General features: G+C 36.6%; 1 protein-coding gene across 38 annotated transcripts in view; it reads left to right on the forward strand.

Moving 5' to 3' along the window:
• The first annotated feature begins 16682 nt into the window (after positions 1-16682).
• Positions 16683-24821, forward strand: part of ABI3BP (ABI family member 3 binding protein) — a 261584-nt gene continuing 253445 nt past the window's right edge. For 30 of the 38 annotated variants that reach the window (XM_058731566.1, XM_058731582.1, XM_058731576.1 and 27 more), the window contains exon 1: positions 16683-16866. In XM_058731566.1, coding sequence (XP_058587549.1) covers positions 16788-16866 — 79 coding nt within the window. In that variant the 5' untranslated portion in view covers positions 16683-16787. The remainder of the gene's footprint in view (positions 16867-24821) is intronic. The other 8 variants (XM_058731595.1, XM_058731597.1, XM_058731596.1 and 5 more) reach the window with 2 other exon arrangements.

Here is a 24821-nt window from a genome sequence, read left to right on the forward strand (position 1 = left end):
GAGGGAGAGGAAGAGAGAGAAAGAAAACCTTAAGCAGATTCCATGTTTAGTACCAAGCCTGATGCAGGACTTCATCTCGTGCGCATGAGATCATGATCAGAGCTCAAATCAATAGTTGGATGCTTAACTGACTGAGCCACCCAGGCGCACTGAAGTATTTATATTTAATATCCACATATTCCTTATGTCCTTTGAATCATCTTGTTATAGTGATTTTGGAGAAATTTCACATCTTTGGGGAAATTTCAAAGATGTTCACATCCTAATTTTCACAATCTGTGGATATGTTAGGTTACATGGCAAAGAGGTATTAAGTTTGCACATAGAATTGTTTGCTAATCAATTTTTCTTAAAATAGGGAGATTACCCTTAATTATCCAGGTGGGCCAATGTAATCACAAAGATCCTTAAAAATGGAAGAGGAAGGTCAAAGAAAGTTCAGAGAGAGAGGGCATGATGAAAGCAAGGTTAGAGAAATAATATGTTGCTAACTTTTAAGATGGAGGAAGGAGGCCTTGAGCCAAACAATGCAGGCTCTGGAAGCTGGAAAAGGTGAGGATACAGATTCTCTCCAAGGACTTCTGGAAAGGGACACCACCCTGTGAACACCTTGATTTCAGTTCAGTGAAACCCGTGTCAGACCTCTGAAATGCAGAAATGTAAGATATTAAATTTGTATTGTTTTAAGCCACTATGTTTGTGATAATTTTTTATAGTAGCCATAGAAACAAACACTTAGTTTTTGTTTCTAAATAAACTGTGTTCCTTGGTCACTGACTTTTCCATTTTACATCATTTTCATTTTATTGACTTATCAAATGTTTATTTATTGATGAATCAAACTGCCATTATGAAGAAGTAAAAGTTCTTTCTTAGATGGTAAGACATTGTGCTTGCCTTGCTTGCCAAGATGTTTTCAGTAGGTGAATGGATAGGTGAATGGATAAATAAACTATGGTACATGTTGGCAGGGAAATAATATTAGTGCTAAAAATAGAAAGATAGCTCTATCAAACCATGAAAAGACATCGATGAACCCTAAATGCATATTGCTGAGTGAAAGAAAACAAGATGAAGAGGCTAGATACTATATGATTTGAATTACATGACATTTTGTGAAAGGCAAAACTATGAAGGTAGTAAAAAAAATCTGTGGTTTTGTAACTTCCATTTGCCATTTAAGACTGATAAGAAACCATCACCTTTGGGAAACCTTTCTTGCATACACCAGGCTAGGTAGGGATAAAGGACTTTCTAGGGTTTCCGTATGGTCTTGTGTTTTCCACTACTGTAAGACCAAGAACACTATTTAGTAACCATTGGAGAGCTTTCTTGGAGGGCAAGGAATGGTATCTTCTCTGTGGCCACAGTACTTTACAGTGTTTGGCATACCTTGGGCTCCTCATAAATGCTGGTCAAATAAATGAAATATATCAGTCTACACAATCTATTGCAAAGGAGAATTCTGATTTTTTTCTTTTTTTCCCCCAAAGGATCTATATTCTTTTTGTAATTTTAGCTGAAATACTTTTAAAATTAAGATTCTTTTTTTTTCAGAGCAATTTTGGGTTTACAGCAAGCAAAACTGAGGAGCAAGTACAGATGTTTTCCATACATCTCCTGCCCCTACACAGGCATAGTGTCCACCATTATCAACATCCCTCACCAGAGTAGTACATTTGTTATAATAGATCAACCTACATTGACACATCATCAATTTACTCTTGGCATTGTACATTCTGTGGGTTTGGTGATATGTATCCATCATTAAAGTATCATACAAAGTGGTTCACTGCCCCCCAAATCCTCTGTCTCTGCATATTTATCCCTCTGTTCCCACCCACCAAACCTGTCAACCATTGATTTTTTTTTTACTGTCCCCATAGTTTTGCTTTTTCTAGAATGTCATACAATTACAAATATACAGTGTGTAGCCTTTTCAGATTGGTTTCTTTCACATAGTAATATGAATTTAAGTTTTGTTCATGTCTTTTCATGGCTTATAGCTCATTTCTTTTTTAGCACTGAATAATAAATATTCTCTTGTCTAGATGTACCATAGTTTATCCATTCATCCACTGAAGTACATCTTAGTTAATTCCACATTTTGGCAATTATGAATAAATATGCTATAAACAACCATGTACAGATTTTTTGTGTGGACATAAGTTTTCAGCTTCTTTGGGTAAATACCAAGGATCCTGATTGCTTAGTCACATGGAAAGGATATGTTCAGATCTCTAAGAAACCATTAAACTATCTTCCAAAGTGGTTGTATCATTTTGCATTCTCGCCATCAGTGAATGAGGTTTCTTATTCTTCCATATGCTTGCCAGCATTTAGTCTTGTCAGCAATCTGGATTTTTGCCATTCTGGAAAACATGTAGTGGTATATCAAGGTTGTTTTAATTTGCATTTCCTTGATGACTTATGATATTGAACATCTTTTCATATGCTTATTTTCCATTTGTAGGTCTTCTTTGGTCAAGTGTTTGTTAAAGTCTTGGCCCATTTTAAAAATCAGGTTGTTTGGGCGCCTGGGTGGCTCAGTTGGTTGAGTGTCCGACTTTGGCTCGGGTCATGATTTCACGGTTCGCGGGTTCAAGCCCTGCGTTGGGCTGTGTGCTGATAGCTCAGAGCCTGGAGCCCTCTTTGGATTCTGTGTCTCCCCTCTCTCTGTGCCCCTCCCCTGCTCATGCTCTGTCTCTCTCTGTCTCTCGAAAAGTGAATAAAGATTAAAATAAATAAATAAATAAAATAAAATCAGGTTGTTTGTTGAGTTTTAATATATATATATTTTAAGATCTTTTATATTTTGGATAACCATCCTTTTTCAGATGTATCTTTTGTAAATATTTTCCCCCACTCTGTGGGAGACTTATTCTTATATTCTTATTCTTATTCTCTTGAAATAGTCTTTCACAGAGGAAAAGGTTTTCATTTTAATGAAGTCCAGCTTATCAATTCTTCCTTTCATGGATGTGCCTTTGGTGTTCTATCTATGAAGTCATAACCTTACCCAAGGTCATCTAGGTTTTCGCCTATGTTATCTGCTATGGGTTTTAAAGTTTTTCATTTTACATTTAGATCTGCAGTTCATTTTGAGTTAATTTTTGTGAAGGGTATAAATGTCTAGATTTCTTTCTTTTTTTCTTTTATTTCCTTTTTTTCCCTCATATGTTGATGTCCAGTTTTGACATCGCATGTTGAAAAGAAAATTTTTGCTCCATTGTATTGTCTTTGTTCTTTTTGTCCAAGATCAATTGACCATATTTATATGGGTATATTTTTGGGTCCTTGATATGTTTGTCTATTCTTTCACCATTACTGTACCATTTTGATTACTGTAGCTTTGTAGTAAGTCTTAAAGTCTAGTAGTGTCAGTCTTCCAACTTTGTTCTTCTCTTTTAATATTGTGTTGACAATTCTGGGTTTTTTACTTCTTCACATAAATTTAGAATCAGTTTGTTGATATACACAAAATAACTTGGTGGAATTTTGATTAGAATTGCACTGAATCTATAGATCAAGTTGAGAAAAATGGACATCTTGACAGTATTGAATACTCTATCATGAACATGGAATATTTCTCCATTTTTTAATACTTTGATTTTGTTCATTGGACTTTTGCAACTTTCCTTATATATATATTACATTTTTTCATTTTTGGGGGCTGCTAATGTAGGTGGTATAGTGTTTTTAAATTCAAATTTCACTTGTTCATTGTTGGTATACAGGAAAGTGATTGACTTTATATTTTAACCTTGTATGCTACAACCTTATTACATGACTAGAAATGACCATCTGGATAACAGAGCAAGACTCTAGATGTGTGGAATCTGGTAATGGTGCCCTAAGTCTTAGACTGGTGACCGGATTGATTTGAGGGGTTTGGTCAATACAGCACATCCTGTCCTGGCGAATGGGTTGGGTCATTTGGAATAGGAAATTCTGGTCTTCTGGGAATAATTCAGAGTCCTGTCAGCATCATCTCATGTGATTGGCATTCTTTGACACAATTTAGTGTTCTGCCTGAGCACTGGTGCTAGGAATGAGGCATTTTACAAGTCAAAGGGCACCAATTTTATGTTCAGGCAGTGACAGTTGATGATACATCTTGCCACATCTCATCCCATTGACTATCAGACCCTCCCTGTTGCTTTCTCTGTGTCTTTGTATTTCAAGCCCTTGTTCCTGGAATTAATGTCAGATGTTTGCAGTGAATCATATAATTTCAAGGAAGGTTTTTTTCTTTTTCTTTTTTTTTTTGTCACTTCAGCAAAAAGTCAGGGTAGAAGATGTTCTCAGCATTGGCCTGGGATAGTAATTCAGAAGAAATTCTTTGAATGCTTTTATTCTCTTCTTTCACTAGATGTGAGATTCTGCTTGGTGATGAACAATAATAGTCTGTGGCCTAAGGACAACTGATTTCACTATGTCAGGTGGGACCATGAAAAGCTGAATTTCAGAAAGTTTGTCTTCATCCATAGGTGTTCTTGAATTGCAGATAACTTAGGGATGCTTAGGTGGTTCCTTGTTCCTATTCCCTCATTCCTTAAGTTCCTCTGGTTGAGGCTAGAAGAAGAATATGGAACTGAAGATAAGCTAGAAGATATGGATAGTTGGATGAATGGATGGATTAAAAAGAGAAGAGGGTGGGAAAGCAAGGTCCTCATCATATTTTGATGTCCTTTGGATTCATGTAGGCCTGGATTCCACTCAAATCCTTAAGATGTTTCTGGTTTTAGCTTCCTGCATACCTTTCCAACTTCTTCCAGATCCTCTCAAGAGTCTAGTCTTCTCTTTCTCTATCCTCCAATCTGTCCTAATGTCTTCATAAGTTCTGGGTAATGACTGGTAATATACTATTTCCCTCTAAGGGATTGTCACATTTTTTCCATCAGTCAAAATAAGTCTCTATAACATAATTTCAGATATAGGATAGTGAATTAGGAAAGAAATTTTATGTTTTTAACCTTCTGATTATGATACACACTAAAGTCTGTGAACCCCATTGACTCACTCTGTTTCTTGGGCAAGTCTCTTAAATTGTTTGAGTTATGCTTTCTCCACCTCAAACTTTCACAGAGTTGTTAGTGAGGATGAGACAGTATAAAAAAAATGTATGGATTGGGAAATAATTTAAAAATTGAGCACTCCCAGGGGACTGCTAGAGGAATAAGTAGATCATTTCGGTTAACTTTTTTTGGTTGGTTAATTTGTGAATGAGTTTTGCCAGTTGGCAAATTTTTTTTTGGTTGGTTAATTTGTTGGTTAATTTTTGTTGGTTAATTTGTGAATGAGTTTTGCCAGTAGTGATAAGGGAAGACTAGCTCTTCTAGAAATAAAGTGGGAGGATAAGTTTCAGGAAAAAAAAGTGTTGAACATTCAATAAACAATGGCTATTCATCACAATCCCCATCACTATCGTTACAATCATCATTGTCATCATTCTAATTGAACAGATGCTAAATTCTGCTTTGATAGTCTGATTCTGGTCAACACTTTCCTGTTAGTTTCCTACTTGAATTACAACAGAAATCCTAGTTACAGAGTATTCCACTGAACAATATAAGAATGTGTGTTCTTTTCAAGAGCACAAAGATAGACCATATTCTGGGCCCTAAAACCATTCTCAATAAATACAAGAGGATTCAAATCATTTAAAGTATATTTCTCAACTACAATGGAATTAAGTTAAAATTAAAAGCAGAAAGATTCCTGGAAAAATCCCCCAACTATTGGAAACAAAATAACATACTTCTAAATAACCCATGAGCAAAGAAGAAACAAAAGTAAAATAGAAATATTTTTAACTGAATGAAAATAAAAATGCAACGTATTTAAACTTTGTTTGAGTAGAAAAGAGAAGACACAAATCAGTATCTGGAATGGAAGAAGCAACATCATGGCAGATTTTATAGATATTAAAAGGATAATATGGGAATATTATAAATAACCTTATGATAATACACTTAACCACCTATGTAAAAGTTCAAGTTCCCTGAAAGATTCAAACTAAAAAACCTCACTCAAGAAGAAATAGATAATATGAATATTTCTGTATCTATTAAAGGAATTGAATTTTTAGTAAAGCAAGGAAACAAAAAATACCCTCCAAACCCAAAACCTTACTATAGAGAAAACTCCAGATTCAGATGGCTTCACAGGCAAATTAATGCTATTGATTTTAAGACTTATTATAAGCTGAAGTATTCAATACACTGTTTGATTGGCATTAAAATGGGACAGATAGAGCAATGGAACAGAAGAGAGAAATCAGAATCAATCTGTGTATATATGGACAAATGCTTTTTGATGAAAGTATAAGATCAATTCAGTAAAAAAATTGTCTTTTCAACAAATGACACTAGAACAATTGGATGTCTGTGTTCAAAAAAATGAACCAAATCCATACCTTTCATCATATGCAAAAAATCAACTCAAAATGGATCACAGATTTAAATGTAAAACCTAAAGCTATGAAATCTTTGTGACCTTCAGTTTGGCAAAGGATTTTTAGCTATGATACCCACAATACAATCTTTAATAGAAAATTGTACAAAGAAAAACTTCTGCACTTCAAAAAACACCATTAAGAGAATGAAACAACAAGCTATGGATAGGGAGAAAATATTTGCAAAGTATATATCTGATAAGGGATTTTTCTTTATAAGAACTCTCAAAACTCTATAATAAGAAAATAAACAATTCCCACCACTGCAAAAACTCAGCAAAAGATTTCAGACAGACAGACACACACACACACACACACATACACACACACAAAGACAAACAGATGGTAAATAAGCACTTGAAAATATATACAGCATCATTTATCATTAGGGAAATATAAACGAAAAGCAAAGTAAGATACTACTATATTCCTATTAGAACGGCTAAAATTAAAATGTCTGACATGCATGTGTCAGCAAAAATATGGAAAACTGGAACTGTTTGTGTAAAGTTGTACATCCACTTTGGAAGAGTTTGGCAGTTTCTTAAAAAATTTAAATGAAAACCGACCATGTTATCCAGCTGTTCCACTCCTGAATATTTATCCAAGAGAAATGAAATCATCCATCTTTACAAAGACATGTATGCAATTGTTCATAGCAACCTTATTTGAAATAGCTAAAATTGGAAACAGCCCAATGTCCATCAACTGGTAAATGGATTAAAATTGTGGTCTATCTATGCAATAGAATACTACTCAGCAATAAAAAGGAATGGGCTCATGATCCATGTGACAACATGACTTGCATTATAATTATGCTGAATAAAAGAATCCACTGAAAAATAGAGTGCATGCTGTGCGATTCAATTTATGTAAAACTCTCAAAACTGCATGCAGAGTATTATAATAGAAAGCCAATCTGTGGGTGCAAGGGATGGGGTAGGAGGTGTGGAGGAAAGAGGGTGAGATTGAAAAGAGCCGTAAGAATTCTTCTGGAGGTGATTGGTATGTTTGTCATCTTGATTGCAGTGAGGGTTTCCTGGGTGAAAATATGTCAAAATTCATCAAATTGTATACTTTTGTGCAGTTTATTTTATGTCAGTTATACCTTACTAAAGCTGTTGGAAAGATTATAAAAATATAATAAAATATAGTAGGGAAGAAACTGGTTTGAGGAATAGTATACACACATTCTTTTTAAGGGTATTTTAGACACTGACATGCTACTTTGAACTATTTAAATATTTTTAAGGTACTAGATTTAGGGGAGTGAAATAAGCTTTTGGGGGGACTAACACATAAGATTCTGTTGAAAATACAACTTTTGAAAATGTATTTATTTAGAGAACTATTTCATATTTTTTATTGTGACTGCATAGTATTCCATCATGTACCTATACCAGTATAATTTATTAGTGATTGGGTGGATGGTTTCTGCTATCTTACTATTACAAAAAATATTGTAAATATTATACGTGCATTCTTTCATATTTGTGGAAGTTTCCTTTCTTTTTTTGAAAATGTGAGTATTTAAATAATAGTTTAATTTAATCCTCCAGCCTTTAGTAGCAAATTAAGTGCTTGGCAAAGGAACTCTGAGAAAAGTTGGTTGAATCTTTTCTATACACTTCACATCTTCTGAATTGATGTCTTTGCTGAAGATCGGGCCTACATTGTGGAGTACTCTTCATTAACTCTTGTGTCCATATACTTTCAGCTGTAGTAATTACAATAACAACAACAACAACAACCAAGACACCAATAGCCGATAGTAACTGAGTGCCTGTCCTGGGCCAGGCGCTATTCTAAGCATTTTACATATAGTAAGCTATTTATTCCTCATAACAACCCTATCAGGTAGAGAATGCTCTGCCTATTTATAGAATAAATTTAGGCACAAAGAGGTGCAAATATAAATTATCTGACCAGAAGTGACTTAAACAAGTACATTGTTGTTTATTTACTGTATAAATTCTCTACACCAAGTGCATAGATAGAGCTTTCCAGGATTGGTCCTAAGGTCAATAGCATAAGGGCCTAGGTGAGGTTTTTTAGACTTCTCTAGGTCCTTCTCTTATGGCCACAAGTTGGCTGCCATACGTCTAAGAATTATTTTCTCATTTAATAATAATTAATAATTAATATTAATAAAGCAGGAAAAAAGGGGTGGGAAGGAGCCATCTTCTTGTATGTTTCTTTCATCAGAAAAATAAATCTTTGCTACAAGCACTTTGGAAAATCCCCTTACATTTATGGGCTAGAACTTATTCACATGGGCCTCCCAAGGTATCTTCTATGATGGGAGGCATGTGCTATCAGAGAAAGAAGGACAGAGAATAGTAATTGGGTTGGCAACCAACAATGACTGGACTACTTTGATATATCCTGCCAGAAATGCAAGATTACATTCTCAGTGATGGGTCCCTCACACTTTAGGAGCTGGAAATTTGTAGATGAAATTCCTTTGTCCTTTGTTACTTCCTCTGTTTGAGAAGAACTTCCTATATTAGTTCAAGTTTAATAACAAAGAATAATAAAAGCATGTTATATTTATTTTGAAAAGAGAGACAAAGACCCAAAAGAGAGTGATTCATTCATTCATTCAATCTTTCATTCATTAATTAAATGACAATTCAAAATATCAATGTTGCTTATTGTCCATGAGTAGAGTTTAATGCTTGCTGAAACCGTCAAGATCAAAGCTGCATTACAGAACAGCAATGATGGAAATCTTTCACATCTGGGCTGTCCGATACAGTGAGCACTAGCTACATGTGATTGAACACTTGAAATGTGGCTAGAATGATTGAGGAACTGAATTTTTCGCTTTAATTAATTTAAATTTAAATAGCCACCTGTAGCTAATGGCCACCGTACTGAACAGTGCAAGCATAGATCAAAGAAATACTTTGTTTTCACTTTCTTGTTTCTGTTTATTTTCCCATTAGAGGCATTATTACATGATGTAATTCTCAACCTCAAATTTTCAATATTCTTAAAGTAGTTAATTATCACGTCAAATTATTATTATTTTTCCTTAACTTCGGACACAATTATTTTTAAGCTGGGATAGAGATAGAGATGAGAAAATTAGACTGTCACAAAGCCCAAACACAGAACATCACAAATGGAAATTTTGTGCACTTTTGACCCTGTCAGTGATTGGTACTTTAAATACCCAAATTATTCAACTATTATATGTTGTAACTTCCTTTTTTTATATATAATTTTTTAATGTTTATTTATGTTTTGAGAGAGAGAGAGAGAGAGAGAGAGAGAGAGAAGAGAGAGTGTGAGCAGGGGGAGGAGCAGAGAGAGAGAAGGAGACACAGAATCTGAAGCATGCTCCAGGCTCCGAACTGTCATCACAGAGCCCAATGCAGGGCTTGAACTCACAAGCTGTGAGATCATGACCTGAGCCGAAGTCAAATGCTTAACTGACAGCCACCCCGCGCTCCTATGCTGTAACTTTCTAAGAACAATTTATTATTCTCAGTCTAACCTCATTACTACCTCTTTCCTTTTTTATTGGGATTTATTTTTCTAATTAGATTTGAAATGTGACCTTTCCTTCAGATTCTTGTTCTGTACTTTATTTCAATGGATAGCTATAGCCAAGAGTCCACAGCGCCTATCCTATGAGGGAGAAGTGCCTTCAAATTTGCTTCAAAGAAGTCCTTTGTATTTCCTTAATTCTGTTTATTCTATCATTAGAGACATTATTATACAACATAACTCTCAACTTCAATCGTACAATATAACGAAGCATTGGATGTCTCAAAACAATGCAAACAAATCTGGGAGGTGTCTAGGCAAGGGTTACTTCCATTAAATAATAAACTAAAAGGATCTGGGATCTCTTGTTTCAGAGACTATGATCATGACTATTCCATCCAAGCCTTTAAAATACATCCAGTTTTGGGGCGACTGGTTGGCTCAGTCCATTAAGTGTCCAACTCTTGATTTCAGCTCAGGTCATGATCTCATGGTTTGTGAGTTTGAGCCCTGTGTCAGGCTCTGCGCTGACAGCATGGTACCTGCTTGGGATTCTCTCTCTGCTCTCTCTCTCAAAATAAATAAATAAACATTTTCAAAAAATAAATAAAATATGTCAGGTCTCCCATATACCACAGTCAACAGCGTGTAAAAGTCAGCCTTCTGTCAAAAGTTCCTGTCTAGGGTATGTTCATAGGATCACCATCCTCTGCCTTGCCCCATTTGCTGCTGTCTCCTACTTTCCCCATGCTTCCTCAGACTCCCTGATGCTGTACTCTAACTTTCAGGACCCACTTCTGACACATTCTCCAGATTAAAATTCCTTCTCTGGTTTTGGCCATTATCAAATTTGGCCATTATCAAAAAGACAAGAAATCAACAAATATTGGTAGGATGTGGAGAAAAGAGAACCCTTGTGTCCTATTGGTGGGAATGTAAATCGATGCTACTAATGTGGAAAACAGTCTAGAGGTTTCTCAAAAAATTAAAAATATAAATTCCATATGATACAGTAATTCTACTACTGGGTATTTATCCCCCCCACACACCAATAAAAAAAATCACACTAATTAGAAAGAATTATGTGGAATCTAAAAAACAAAATAGAGAAACAAAAGCCAGACTTTTAAATAGAGAGAAGAAAGTAATGGTTGCCAGAGGAGAGGTAGGTAGAGGGATGAGTGAAGGGGATTAAGAGGAACAAACTTCCAGTTATAAAATAAGTCATGGAGATGAAAAGCATAGCAGGGGGAATATAGTCAATAATACTGTGATTACATTGTATGGTGACATATGGTGACTACACTTATCGTGGTGAGCCTTGAATAATGTATAGAACTGTCAAGTCATTATGCTGTGTACATGAAACTAACATACATCAACTACACTTCAATAATGAAGAAAAGGTAGAATTTAGACAAAACAAGGAAGGCAAACCGTACAGCTCAGAAATGTGTAACTTAGGTCTTAAACTCATTTCCATCTTAATAGAAAGAAAGGATTCTTTATATTCTTTTATAAATACAAGTTGCTTATTACCTCAAGGTTGTGAAGCCAAAACTCTAGAGGCCCAAATGCCTATAGACAGACTGAAAAATGACCTATAAACTTAGGCATTTAAGGGGCACTACTTCCCTGTGTAAAGAGCATGTGGAAGAGAACTTTATGCTTTGGTCACGTGTACCCCCACTGGAGCAGGATATTGTACAATTGAATCATGAGTCTCCTTCAGTACAGTAATCACAGCAACAACATTTGGGCTAAAAATATGGAAACTGGCATACCTCTTTCAAATATGAGTCATAATAAAAAATTATTTTTATTAGCATCCCGTAGAAAACCACAACATCTCTTTACATATCATTCATTGTAGATATATAAGCCTTTTAAAATATCCCGGTGTAGGACCTTATGTACGAGACATTAAAATTGTGAAATGATAGGTAAAATGACTGCACTGAGTTTACATCCAAGATTAGAAAGATTTATGAGTTTTAGTGGAAGTCCCATTTGAAATAACGGAATTAATACCGAATGCTTCAAAGGCCAAATGTGAAATGAATGAAACATATGATGTATGTTTAGAGTAGCGTTCTGGATGTCCTCCTGTCTTTTGTCTACTTCTGCAAATGTTATGTGATCATTGTACCAGGATTCCATCAGGACTTACTGCTGTGTAGAGAAGGAAAGCAGAAAACAGTTTCCCAGATTCTCACTTTACATATTTTGACACAACTCCTGTGTGTCAAGTTTATGTATCCCTGACTTTGTTCCAAAAAAGAAAGAAAGAAAGAAAGAAAACATGAAAGCAACTTATGAAACCACATAAATTAAGACTCCAAGTAAAATAAGCAATAAATAAGGGTGGGGATTAAAAACAAAGCCAGGAATGATGCCAGAACCTGCACACCACAAAGACCTACACACTTAGTATGGGTGGGTGACGCATTGGCTCCGGTTTTCTATCAGTCACCACAGAATGAGAAGCCTGGTTACGGTGTCACAAAACAAATACAGTTGCTCAGAAAAAATTGCAGTCTTTTTTTTTTTGGTACATAAAGAAAAGAGGTTTTTCTCCAGGGTTTTTATCAAGAGCATACCATATGATTTAATAAACAATGTCTAACAATACTCTTACTATGCACAACAGAGAATCTCATAGCTGATTCTTCTAGAGGTCTTGAATGTTGGTGATGCCATTATACTGAAGATGATCTAAAAATATATTATGGAGTGGGCTGATCTTATTATCAAGAATTGTGAAGGGTTGAGATTTTACCCTATGTGTAAGCTAACATGCATAGTTCACAAACCCTTGCAGGAGACTCAAGACTCCAGGGTCAAAGACAAAGGACAGCTTATTTACTCACAGAAGTAGCATTAGCCAAACATTCTAGGAGCTCAGATTATCCACAGAGCAGTGCAGAGATACAGGTGATACGTATACATGCCTCAGAAATCATCAGCTTAAGGAACCTGAATCTTTGATAATAGGATATGCGCATGTGTTTCCTTTGCCCCAGAGGGAGACATTACCTTTTATTACATGGGGCAGTAAACAAACTTCTATCTTCCAAAGCTGTTTGGTATACAAACACCTTTGAAGAGATAGTCTAGAGCCCAGGAAATCAGTATTTTGCTTATATGATACACAGAACCATGAGGGTCCCTTGGAGAATTGTCCCCCAACAACTGTGCATTCCAGATCATAGTCAAGCTTTCTCTAGCTTGATCCATTTACATTGTCTGGAGGAATTGATGGATTCTGTTTCATTTGACACTTACTCATCATACTGCATTCTTCTTGTATTCTAGGCGCTAGCTACAGTGATAAACAGACAGGCATGGTTCATCCTTTCACAGAACAGAGTGAAAATATAAATATATTTTATGTGCCTTTCAAGAAGTTATTCCTAAATGTCCTCTCAACAAGGTTTTTTTTGTTTGTTTGTTTGTAATAGATTTTATTTTTTAGAGCAGTTTTAGGATCACAGCAAAATTGAGTAGAATGCACACAGATTTCTCATATACCAACCCACTATGCCCTCACAAATAGAGATATACTATATATGCTTTGCCTTCTCCTCTACCAACATCCCTTATCAGAGTTTGTTACACATTTGTCACATTTGTCACAACTGATGAATTTACATTGACACATCATTATCATCTGGAGACCATATCTTACATAAGGGTTTATTCTTGATGTTGTATATTTTATGGTTTTTTAATGTTTGCGTGTTTGTTTGTTTATTTTGAGAGAGAGAGAGAGTGCGAACAAGGGAGGAGCAGAGAGAGAGGGAGAGAGAGAATCTCAAGCAGGCTTTGTACTGTCAGTGCAGAGCCTGATGCGGAGCTCGAACTCATGGACTGTGACATCATAACCTGAGCCAAAACCAAGAATCGGGGACTTAACCAACTGAGCCACCGAGGTGCCCCTATTTTATGGGTTTGAAAAAATGTATACAAAAAGGTTTTCCATGAATATTGATGACAATTCAGTCTTCTACAATCTCACAAGTAATGGAGCTTCACATTTTTAAACCTACAGATAAATATAAACACAAATGCTGGCAGAGCCATTTGAACCAGCACTTTTGAACCAGCATTCTTTTGTGACAAGTGAGAAGCCTAACGGAGATGTGCAAATTACTCCATAGGCATCACCTTCAATATACTTATTTTCAGAGGGTAATTCTTCCTTAAAAAGGGCTTTAACACTCCTCTGATTACATGACCACAACCCTGAAGTTTTATCTCATATAGCAAGGTATTTAGAGTTCTTCTGGAGTATTTGTGTACCTCCTCTTTGGGTTAGAACTCTGACATGACTGAAAACTTTTTGTTCTTTGCGAAGGTGAATTACCTCCTTTGACATGGTCTGTTTCTTTAGGATGTTCCTCCTCTCTGGTCTGAGGAGACCTCTAATATTTTAACGACTTCACTGAATGCTCATTGTCTTACTAGCTAAGGTAATGCAGCCATCTTTTTTCTGACAAAATAATTGGAGATTGTCCTTTCTTTAATTAGCCCCCAGTCAGTTCCAGACTGCAAATACCGTTTGCTAATGTCGATCAGACTTAGTCTGCGGGCCAAGCAGAGGCTGATTCTTGAATTCCATTACCTAACCCTGGGACCAGCCCCTCACACTGTTGGAAGAACCAGCCTTCTTTTCAATATTTCTGCTGTGTTTTTTTCCCCCTCTCAGAAAACCTGTCGTTTCCTGCTAGCACAGTGGCCTCACTGGCTTAACTTGATGGCACTGGCATATAGAAGCCAAGACAGCAGTGCCAGCTGGATGAATGTCCAAATTTGAGTTCGAGAGAGCTGCCTATTCAAGTAAAAAATTAGAGATGAAAAAGACCTGTTAAATAACCCAATCCCTTCCGTAGCCAGTGCCAGAGCATTCCTATGGTGAGAGCTTAGACCTGGCTGGCTCCAAATGACTTTAACAATGTGCCTTCTCACGCTTTTTTTGGAAGATGGGGCTGTCTCTTCAATTTTTCTTTTGGTAGTTTTTTTTGACTAGAATTCTATTTGACTAGCATTATTCCACTTCCCACTTAGTGTTTTGGTTCAGCTACAGCAAACCCATGAAATGAGCTATTTTCAAGGAGTCAATATAAATGTATGGCTGACATTTCAAGTACTTTATTAACTCTGTCATTCCAACAATGTGTGTATATTTGGGGCAGGAGATGTAGATGGGATAGAGGACATACATGGGCTTTAGTGGTAGACAAGTGCAATTAGAACCATAGTCCTTCTTAATTGGAGGATTTATTATGGTCGCTATTGTTGTTTTCCATGGCTTTCCTTTATTAAATGTTTTCTGTGTGCCAGGTGCTATGGTTAGTCCTGTCCAAACATCCTGCTAGCAAATTTATGAAATTGGTACTATCATCTCTAGTTTAGAATTTAAAGTTTAGCAATTAAGAGTGGGTGGGTGGCTCAGTAGATTGAGCATCTGACTCTTGATTTCAGCTTGGGTCACGATCCCAGGGTCATGGGATCAAGTCTGTGTCAGGCTGTGCGTTGAGTGTGGAACCACTTGAGATTCTCTCTCTCTCTCTCTCTCTCTCTCTCTCTCTCTCTCTCCCTCTGCCCCTCTCCCCTGCTCTCTCTCTCTCTCTCTCTCTCTCAAAAAAAATTAAATTAAATTAAATTAAAATAAAAACAAAAGACTGGAAATTCTAGAGTTAAATTGCCACATTAAAATGCCAGCTCTAATGTAGACAAGCACTATGACCTCAGGCCTTTCTCTTAGCCTCTTGACGCCCTGTTTCTCCATCTGGAAAATGGGGGATGATAATGTCTGCTTGCTAGGTTATTTTGAGGTGTAAATGTCTTAATATATGTGAATTGATCGGGTCAATGACTCGCAAGGAGCAAGCCCTTGAATTTATACAATGTTGATGAGATATAGATGGAGAAATTTGCTCAAAGGCACATAGATCCAAATTTAGACTGCAGTCAGTTCTGTTCCAGAGCCCACCCAAATGATTAACCATTAGAATGCACAGGCTCAGTCAGGAGACTAAGCCTTAGTTTTTCTCACTGGTAAATGGGAATAACAGTGTTTCTCCTGTATAACCACTGTGATGGTTAAAATGCAATGATATAGGTAAGGACACTAATCTAGAGCGTGGCCCAGAGCTGGGGATCGATTAGTAATGTGATTTCTCCATTTCTACATCCATATCTCTAGAATATATGCATGTGTATGTTTCTGTGTGTATATACACTTATATGTACATATGTGTTATGTATAGTGAATTGCTATGTAATCACTGACTTACTCTTAATATCTTCTCATAATATTGAAACTTCAGGATGGTTCAAAGTGTACTTTTACGAGTTTACTCCCATTTAAAAGAAGAATTGGATTGTTTTACCAGATAATTAAAAACAGTTTCCTTCCTAATAAGGTTTTTCTTTTGTTCCAGTGGTTTTGGGCATGCCTTCTCTGGATTTTTAAAAGTAGTTCAAATGGTTAAGAATTGCCTAAATACTATTTCTCTCAGAAATATAGACTGACCAAAATTTCAAGTTTTTCTCTCACAGAGAGGAGAGACAGTTACAACCTAACAGAGAGAAATGTGATGCTATGTTTTTGCTGTTGTGCCTTCTTTTTTTTTTTTTTTTTTTTTTTTTTTTTTGGTGTGTGTGGGAAAGGGTGTGATGTCATTTTGTCTCCACCCCCTGTGAGTAAGCCCACAGCACAGCTAAGTGCGGCCGCCCGCCTCTGTCACTGGGAGACAGTCCGCTTAAATGCAGCTTCAGGGCTGCAGGACACCCACCAGCATTACTCCCCGTGCGAGGTGGCAAATGCAACATGCTCTCCAGCTTGGGGTGTCTACTTCTCTGTGGAAGTATTGCACTAGCCCTGGGAAATGCACAGAAATTGCCAAAAGGCAAGTAGCTCTGATGTTTTGTGTTTTAAAAATAATTTTTAAGAGATACTAGTTTTTAAATGTCGATATTAAATGTGATCTACTTTGCCAGGTCGGGGGGAATACAGTTATTCTGTGGAGTCAGAGTTCATATGCGTGAAGGAGTTGCTTAAACTTTTACTTCTTTTCCCCTCTGTTATTTATTTTTCGATTGGATCTCTTGAATGCAAAAAATGAAGACCAACTTCTTATTAGGTTTAACAGACGTTCACAGTAGCTTGAATGCTATGGATTCAAACTACGGTGTTTGTATATTGAATCATATGTGGATGGGTTTTCTAGTCTGTTAAAAAAGAGTTGTTTGGTGTTTTCATTCCCCTTCCCAGAGACTAAATGAGTTCTGGCTTTAGGTTTAAAAGAAGCTAATTCTGAAACTTTGAATGGTGTAAACCTCACACGTACTTGCTTGCTAATTTGGGGTTTGAGGGACTCCAGGCAGGGCACACCAAAGTAGGGTCATGTGCTAATTTGTAGACACTTCTCTCCAGGGGAGTTTGGAAGAGGGTTTGATCTGCTGGATGGGACACTCCCCCTTTTCCTGGCTAAATTGCTCGCATTTTAGTGTTGGTATTTTGTTTATAAATGCCATCAAAAGAAAATGGAAATTTCTAAATTTAGACCCTAAAAGCAATCTTTTGAGCCCATCAGCACCAAAAGAAGAGCTTGCCTCTCTCCTATCTTTGAACGTAGACGTTGCATGTACTTTTTTTGTTCCTTTGCAGAGGCGCTTTCTCAGCCAACTCTAGGTCAGGGAAGGCTTTTTATGGCTGCAGACTGTTGTAGTCAGCAGGACTATGAAAAACAGGCTGGAACTTACTATATGGTTATGACGGAAAATATTGGGGGTAATGTCTTGTCCAAAACCTAGGGTCAGAGAGAGAGGGTGTTAGTGTCAGAATGTCCAAAAGATCCTTCCCAGGTCCTCCCTCTGGGTAGTGTGTTCCCAAATCATCCTGTCCCAAGTGAAAACTGTTCTCTCCTCAGTGTGGTAAGTGAAACTTGAATCCAGAATGTGAAGGCTGAAGGGTTGGGCCCGTTGATATTTCACAGGGTGATGTAAAAAGCAAGAAAAAAGGCTAAGTAAACCTTCTTAACTCTAAACAGATAGATAATTATGCAAAACTAAAAAAAATAAAAATAAAAACACATACTGTTAGATCTTCTGCTTCTATCAAGAATGTTGTTTCCTTGATCATTGTAAAAACATTTAAGTACATCAATGTTGAGGCAGAAGCATTTAGAATGAATTGTTCTTCCTGCTGAAATATTTAACAAGGACACATCATTTGAGAGAAGTCTGGGGTTTTCTCAGGCTCAATACCTACAGATGGTTTTATTTTATCTCCTATTCACTGTGTAGGGATGATAGCCATAATTTTGTTACTGCAGACTTCGGCAAATTCCAAATGCTTTAATTATCATGTTGCAATCACTGGATACAAATCTCTTGACACAGTTTTCCTTTATTTGTTATAGTTAAAAAAAAAAAAAAAAAGATGTTGCCCTAAAAGGCCACAAGACTTTTGTCTCTTCCTTGTACTTTAATCTGAAGAATTTTTATCCAGGTTTCCTTTGTAATTTTAAGAAATATCTGTAGTGTTGGTAATTGTTGAGAAATTGTTAAAAATAATTTTCTTACAAAATAACTGGCAAGTCTCCTTGTTTCTTTGCTTATCATAAAAGCCACTGAGGAACTTTCGGTTAGGTGAAGTCACTTTTCTCAAACTGTGTTCAGAAATAGGTGTATTGTCCTCAAAAGGGGGGTTGGGCAGGCATCTGCTCTCCACCAATAACTTAAGGAGCCTTCCCGCTTTGTCTTCTTTTGGGGAGTCACAACAGATGTGAGCATTTCACCCATTCTGAAAATTACTCGGTAAAGGAAACTGCCCAACATTTTTAACCCATCGTTTCTCAAACTCATTTGACTAAAAAAGAGTCCATTTTTCTAGTGAAATAGCTATGATATCTTGATAGGGGATTGTCTCACACAGGACACATTTGGGGAAATGCTGAGCTAAACAAGAACAAGGTGGGGATAAAAAGGTTTTCTTTTCTTCCTTCCTACTTTAGAGCTAATTATATGTCATTTGTGATTTAAGAAGAGGATAGAGTTTTGAAGCTAGAGAGGACATTAATGGTTAATTGAGTGGTTCCCAGACCTTTAAATTTATGGGCCAGTAAAAATACATATATATTTTTAACATCAAGGTTCCATTATAGAAGACATACTTGAGGATTTCCAAGAGGAACCAAAATCCCCAGTGTTCATAAAAGCAACCATTTTAACAGACTTATAAAATAAATGAAATTTATACAAATAAGTGTGTTGTTTTTATTTTTCTCTTTTCACCATAAACTAAGGAAAATTTCATCAAAGGTCAATATTTGGGAGCCACTGCCCTAGCTTAACTATTTACTTTACAAATGAAAACACTCAAAGGTGGGAGGGTTTGTGACTTTCCCCCATCCATAACAGGACCAGGACTGGATCCTGGACTTCTGACTTGAAAGGCATGTTCTACCCTGTTTCCTGCCTGATAAGCAGGCTTCTCTGCTCCAAACTTTAGGAGTTACATTGTGCAGTGTGTGTGAATGCTACCTTTCACTTGAATAAATTTTTTTCCTGTAAATATCATAACCATTATCTTAATATTCACATTTTCCCAAGAAAATGTATCCTCTGTACATACACATACACACACACACACATTATATATATGTGTATATATATATATATATATATATCTTTCTATATATATGTGTGTGTATATATGTATATTTATGTATATATATACCTATATCTATATATATACATAAATATACATATATATAGGTATATATAGTTGGGAATTTATAGGAAAAAGAAATTATTTTTAAAATAAGATATATTTGTTCCTTGTCTTATACCTATTTGCATACTTAGTATGCATACAAGTATGTAACCACATACTTGGTTACAGAAAATAAGATATTGGAAGAGTCCTTCTTGTTTTTCAAAAGCTTAAAGTTAAAGACTATTATTAATGGATCTCTTCTCTCTACAACTTAATGAGTATGTGTTTTGGCAAATCGTTTGCCTTTGCTAAGCCCGGTTTTGTCATCTGTAAAAGGGGAATAATGGTAACTATCTCATAGTGTTTTAGGATTAAATGAGACGAGATATCATGTTAAATGGTCATAGAAAAGTGGATCAATATTTTAAAAAATAGGTATACCATAATTTGTGATCTTGTGCCCAAACTGTCAGACAAATTCTTGGAGGGCAGTAAATTTAGGTGGCATGTTTTTGGCAGAAAGGTGGGGCAAGAGAGTTAAGTGTTGCTCTACAGACAATGAAAGAAAACCTCTCCTGCGCTGTAGGTTGACCATGGCCAACCCCAATGGATATTTGATTGTCAAGGTCAAACATTGCTGTTCTTTATGGAAAGCTGCACCTTTGCCTTAGGATCAGCTTTCCCTAGGGATTGGTAAGGCCTTACAGAGCTTCCTGGAGAGATCCCTTGAGCTTGTTTTTCAGGAAGAGAATTAAACCATAACATACAGACCCTGAGAAGAATCACCACATTATTTGACACCTCTGAAAGCCCCTGTGCTCCAGCTACCTCTTGGAATCTTTATTCTTGGCACCACAGACCTCTTCTTCCCCTGCTGCATACCAAGCTAGGATAAAAGCCACAGAGAACAATATGTTGTGAAGGGAGCCAAGGAAAGCTTATAATGGGAGCTCTCTGCAACAACTCCTGTGTATGGAAGATTGTAATCTGCCAGGAGGCAAAGCCTACTATTTCTAGAGAACTCTATCAGTCCTGAGGCACGTGTGAGGAAAATCACAGAGGAACATCCAAGATACTAGTGTAATCAGATAGCCTGAAGGCATAAGGCTCTTGGGTGAGACTCTTGGCATGTAGCAGAGGGAAGAGGCAGCTGGCTCTTTGCCTCAGGTTCTTACCTGACATAGTAGATAGAAATCACTGATTCCAAGGGCATAAAACAGGGGAAGATGGTAAAAATAACAATAACTGTCACAGTTATTAATAACTTATAGATAACATTTTTTGAGCTCATATTGCCTGTGGTAATTTAAGGCTAAATATTTTTAATGTGGAAAGTCTCAATCCTCAAAGCTCCCCTATATAGCAGGTATTTTACTATTCCTATTTTACAGAGCATAAAATTGTGCCCAGAGCATTTAAGCGATTTGCCCAGTCACACAGACAGCAAGTGGCAAAAGAATATATATATCCTTAATTTCCATGTAATATCAGTTCCCTGCTTTATGTGAAGATATACTAATTTATTTAAGTAACAAATTATATTCCATGTGTATGCAGAGCACTGAGGCTAGGAACACACAGCATGACACCTGTCTTTAAGGAGCTGACCCAGTAATGGAGGAGACGGGGATATAAAGGGATAATTACAATAGAGTGAGATTATCCTCCACTTTAGGTAAAGCACATGGAGCTTTGAGAACAGCCAGAGGACCCACCCCAGCCAGAAGGGATCAAGAATTAGGAGAGGATAAAGTACTTAAGTAGAGGCCTGGAAGACAAATACAAGTTGGTGCAAGGAAGAGGATGGCTGGGAGTTGAGGGGCCTTCGCAACAGAGGAAGCTGCATGGCCAGACCCTAGGAAACGCCCAGGTGCCAGTGCTCAGCTGGCATTAAAGTACTCAGAGAAGAAGCCGGAACTGGGAAGTCCACATAGGATGCAACTGTGTCTTCCTTGTCTCTATTTGCCCAAGACTCATTGACTCCCCAAGATTGATTACAAAGAGGAAATAGAAGCTTGTCTTTGGAGTGGAGGACTCCTATGTTTTGCTCTGTAAACTTTTCCAGACATTCACCTGGGGTCTGGCTCTCACTTTCCATGGATACCTCCCAATCTTACTTTGACAAAATTTCATGTGTCACTCCAATGACCCAGTCCATTTCTCTAAAAGGTGAGTAATATTTGCAAGGGGCTGGAGAAGATCTCTTCCATCTTAGGGCAGGGAAGTTGGGGGGATATTAATGGGGAGTGCAAAAGAAACCTACTGGGTAGGATTCTGCTTTTAATAAGTTGATGTATATTTATGTACTGGTGTCACTGTATACGAGTATATTGGAAAAATATGGCTCCTCTGCTAAAAGGAAACAAAAAAGTTTGAAAACTATGGGAGAATTATTTTAGTATCTTTGTCAGCTCCAAAGTTTCTTGGCAGTTTTATTGATTTGTTTGTGTTTATTGAGCATCTATTAGGTAAAAATGAGATCCAATCCTTGTTATAAAATAACCCTATATTAGGAATTGATTAAATATAATTTTTTGGTGCTAAGACTATCATGTATAAAACCTAAGGTTTAAAAATTAAGTTCTCCTGTGTTAACTATATATTTGCTACTTTTTTTCAGTTTTATAGACTACTATATCAGACTATGAGATATGGAATGGTAAGGAATTTCAGCCTCTCTCTTTCACAGGGAAACAATTGAGAATAAGAGACTTTATCTACACTGTCTCATAGAAAAGACAGCTAAAATGTTTTTGTCGGTTAAATGTGAGTTGGCAGAAGGTTTCTTTAAGACAAAAGCGAGGTATCTAATAAAGAGAGGATCATTCAGGGGATGAGACCCACTGTTCTATCTGGGTCACTGTCTTCAGAAAGATTTTCCTTTCGCTTGTTTCTTGCTTGCCATTGTAAAAGTAGGTATAAGAGAGAATGTTGTACGTAATATATGAACTTATAAAAGTGATCTAAGAATAAATGTAAAATTAAAAAATAAATAGAATAATCTAAAGTGAAAGATATTATAATAGTAAAATAAAAATGTAAAAATAAATAGTATCAGCTAAAGAAGGAACATGTTATAAATAGAATATGAATGGTTTCACTACATACATTCTGTTAAAATGACATTTAAAAATATGAAAACAATTAACCATATTACTCCATAGCAGGCATGATGTTTAATGCTGTGTTTAGCATAAATTATCTCATTTTATCCTCACACCTATGAAGATATGTTATTATTTTTCATATTTCACAGATGAGGAACTAAGCCTGAAGAGTTTGCTAGTTAACTATTTAAAATATTTTTTATGTTTATTTATTTTGAGAGAGAGACACAGTGCTGGAACTCATGAACCGTGAGATCATGACCTGAGTGAACTTTGGACTCTCAACTGACTGAGCCACCCAGGCACCCCTAGTTTTTTAGTTAACTATTGATGTACAACAAATGGCCACAAAATCATCAGCTTAAAACAACACATATTTATTATTTCAAAATTGCTGTGGGTTACAAGACTGAGTCTGTCTTATTTGGGGCCTCTCTTCACTGTCTTTCACAGGTTGCAACAGAGAGTTGGGCAGGGATAGGGTCTCATATGAAGGCTTGACTGGGGAAAGGTCCACTTCCAAATTTTTGTGGTTGTTGGTAGAATTCAGTTCCTTGAGGAATTCTGGCAATTGACCAGAGGTCACCTCAATTCTTTGCCACATGAGCATTTCTATTATGTCTCCTTGCTTCATCAAAGTGTCCAAACACAGATTAATTTGCAGGCAAGATAAAAATTTTAATTTTATGCAGCCTCATCATGGAAGTGAAAGCCTATGACCTTTTTCACATTCTATTGGTTAGAAACAACTCACAGGCCCTGTCACATAAGGTGATTATACAAGGGAGTTAATATCAGGAGATAGGGGTATTGGGAGTTATCTTAGAGCCTACCCACTACAAAATGGTCAATGGCTACTAGAATCATACAGCTAGTAAATGATATATTGGAACTATGAATATAGCAGATATAACTCCAGAGAATATACTGGTTTGAGTATTAACACCAATCTACTTTCCATAGAATTCAGCCTTTAGTGGAAGGTCCCCATTAGGCAAACTGCCAATTTGTCTCCCTCCATGGTTAGGGTCAATTCTAGGAAATTCCTGAGAATTGAGATAAACATGTTAAGAGTGCAAAGACTTAAGGTACATATTTAGGGCACAATTTTATGTGTGCAAGAATCCAGTCAATGCCTAGATTCCTTTGCTGATTTCCTCTGTGGCACATCAAATGTGGTCAATCCCATGTAGAGGGATATGGAAAGTAAACTCTCCCCAAATAGAAACCCTGATTTTCATTTTAAGACTTAGATGTCACCATCTCTCACCCAAAAAGAGAAAACATAAGACAGAGCAAAAATTTTCTTTAACAAAATGTACAAATATTAAGAAAGTAACCCCTATTGAGTTGATGACACAGTTCCCATAAAATGTGCTTCTGAAACATCAGTGAATGGAGGAGTTGTTATAAAGTTGAGTTAAGTTTGTGTTTTGAGGAAGAAAGTGTATTTGTGCTGGTGCATGTGATGGAGACAACTGGATGAACAAAAGGAGCTTTTTCCGATCCTTTTTGCTGTTAATAAAACAATTCTTCCATATGTTCTAGGAATCAAAACACAAAATTTAGGTTGTACATAGGATATATTCTTAACATGGTATCCAGAAACTCATAGAATGTTTAATACTAGAATACCCTGTGTGGCTTTTTTCTCTATCCCACAGTCTCTTCTTGTGTTGGGATTGTCCTAAAGGCCTAAGAGGTCCATGGTAAGAAGGGCAAACCTCCTGGTCTCAGTATACTTTGCTGAAGTCCTGTGGACAGGAAGGCTGAATCAGGGCTTACTCTGCTTGCTGCTCATGTTAGTTTGGGTCTCTACCAAGAACCTTTCACAGTGAGAATTTTAGAGTGTGTCGTAAGTTTCCCTGATCTAACAAAATCCTGACTTGTATTCCTAGTGATTTTGATAGAAATTTAGGAGCCTTAAAGCTAGCCTGAGGTTTTTAGGCTCTTTTGGTATAGCAAGCTATGAAGTCAGCTAATGTTCCTCCCTGAGGAATCCTGAAAAGGAAGTAGAAGATGTGATACCTTCATA

This window comes from Neofelis nebulosa, chromosome 5 (assembly GCF_028018385.1).
Source record: "Neofelis nebulosa isolate mNeoNeb1 chromosome 5, mNeoNeb1.pri, whole genome shotgun sequence".
In the NCBI taxonomy this organism is placed as follows: domain Eukaryota; kingdom Metazoa; phylum Chordata; class Mammalia; order Carnivora; family Felidae; genus Neofelis; species Neofelis nebulosa.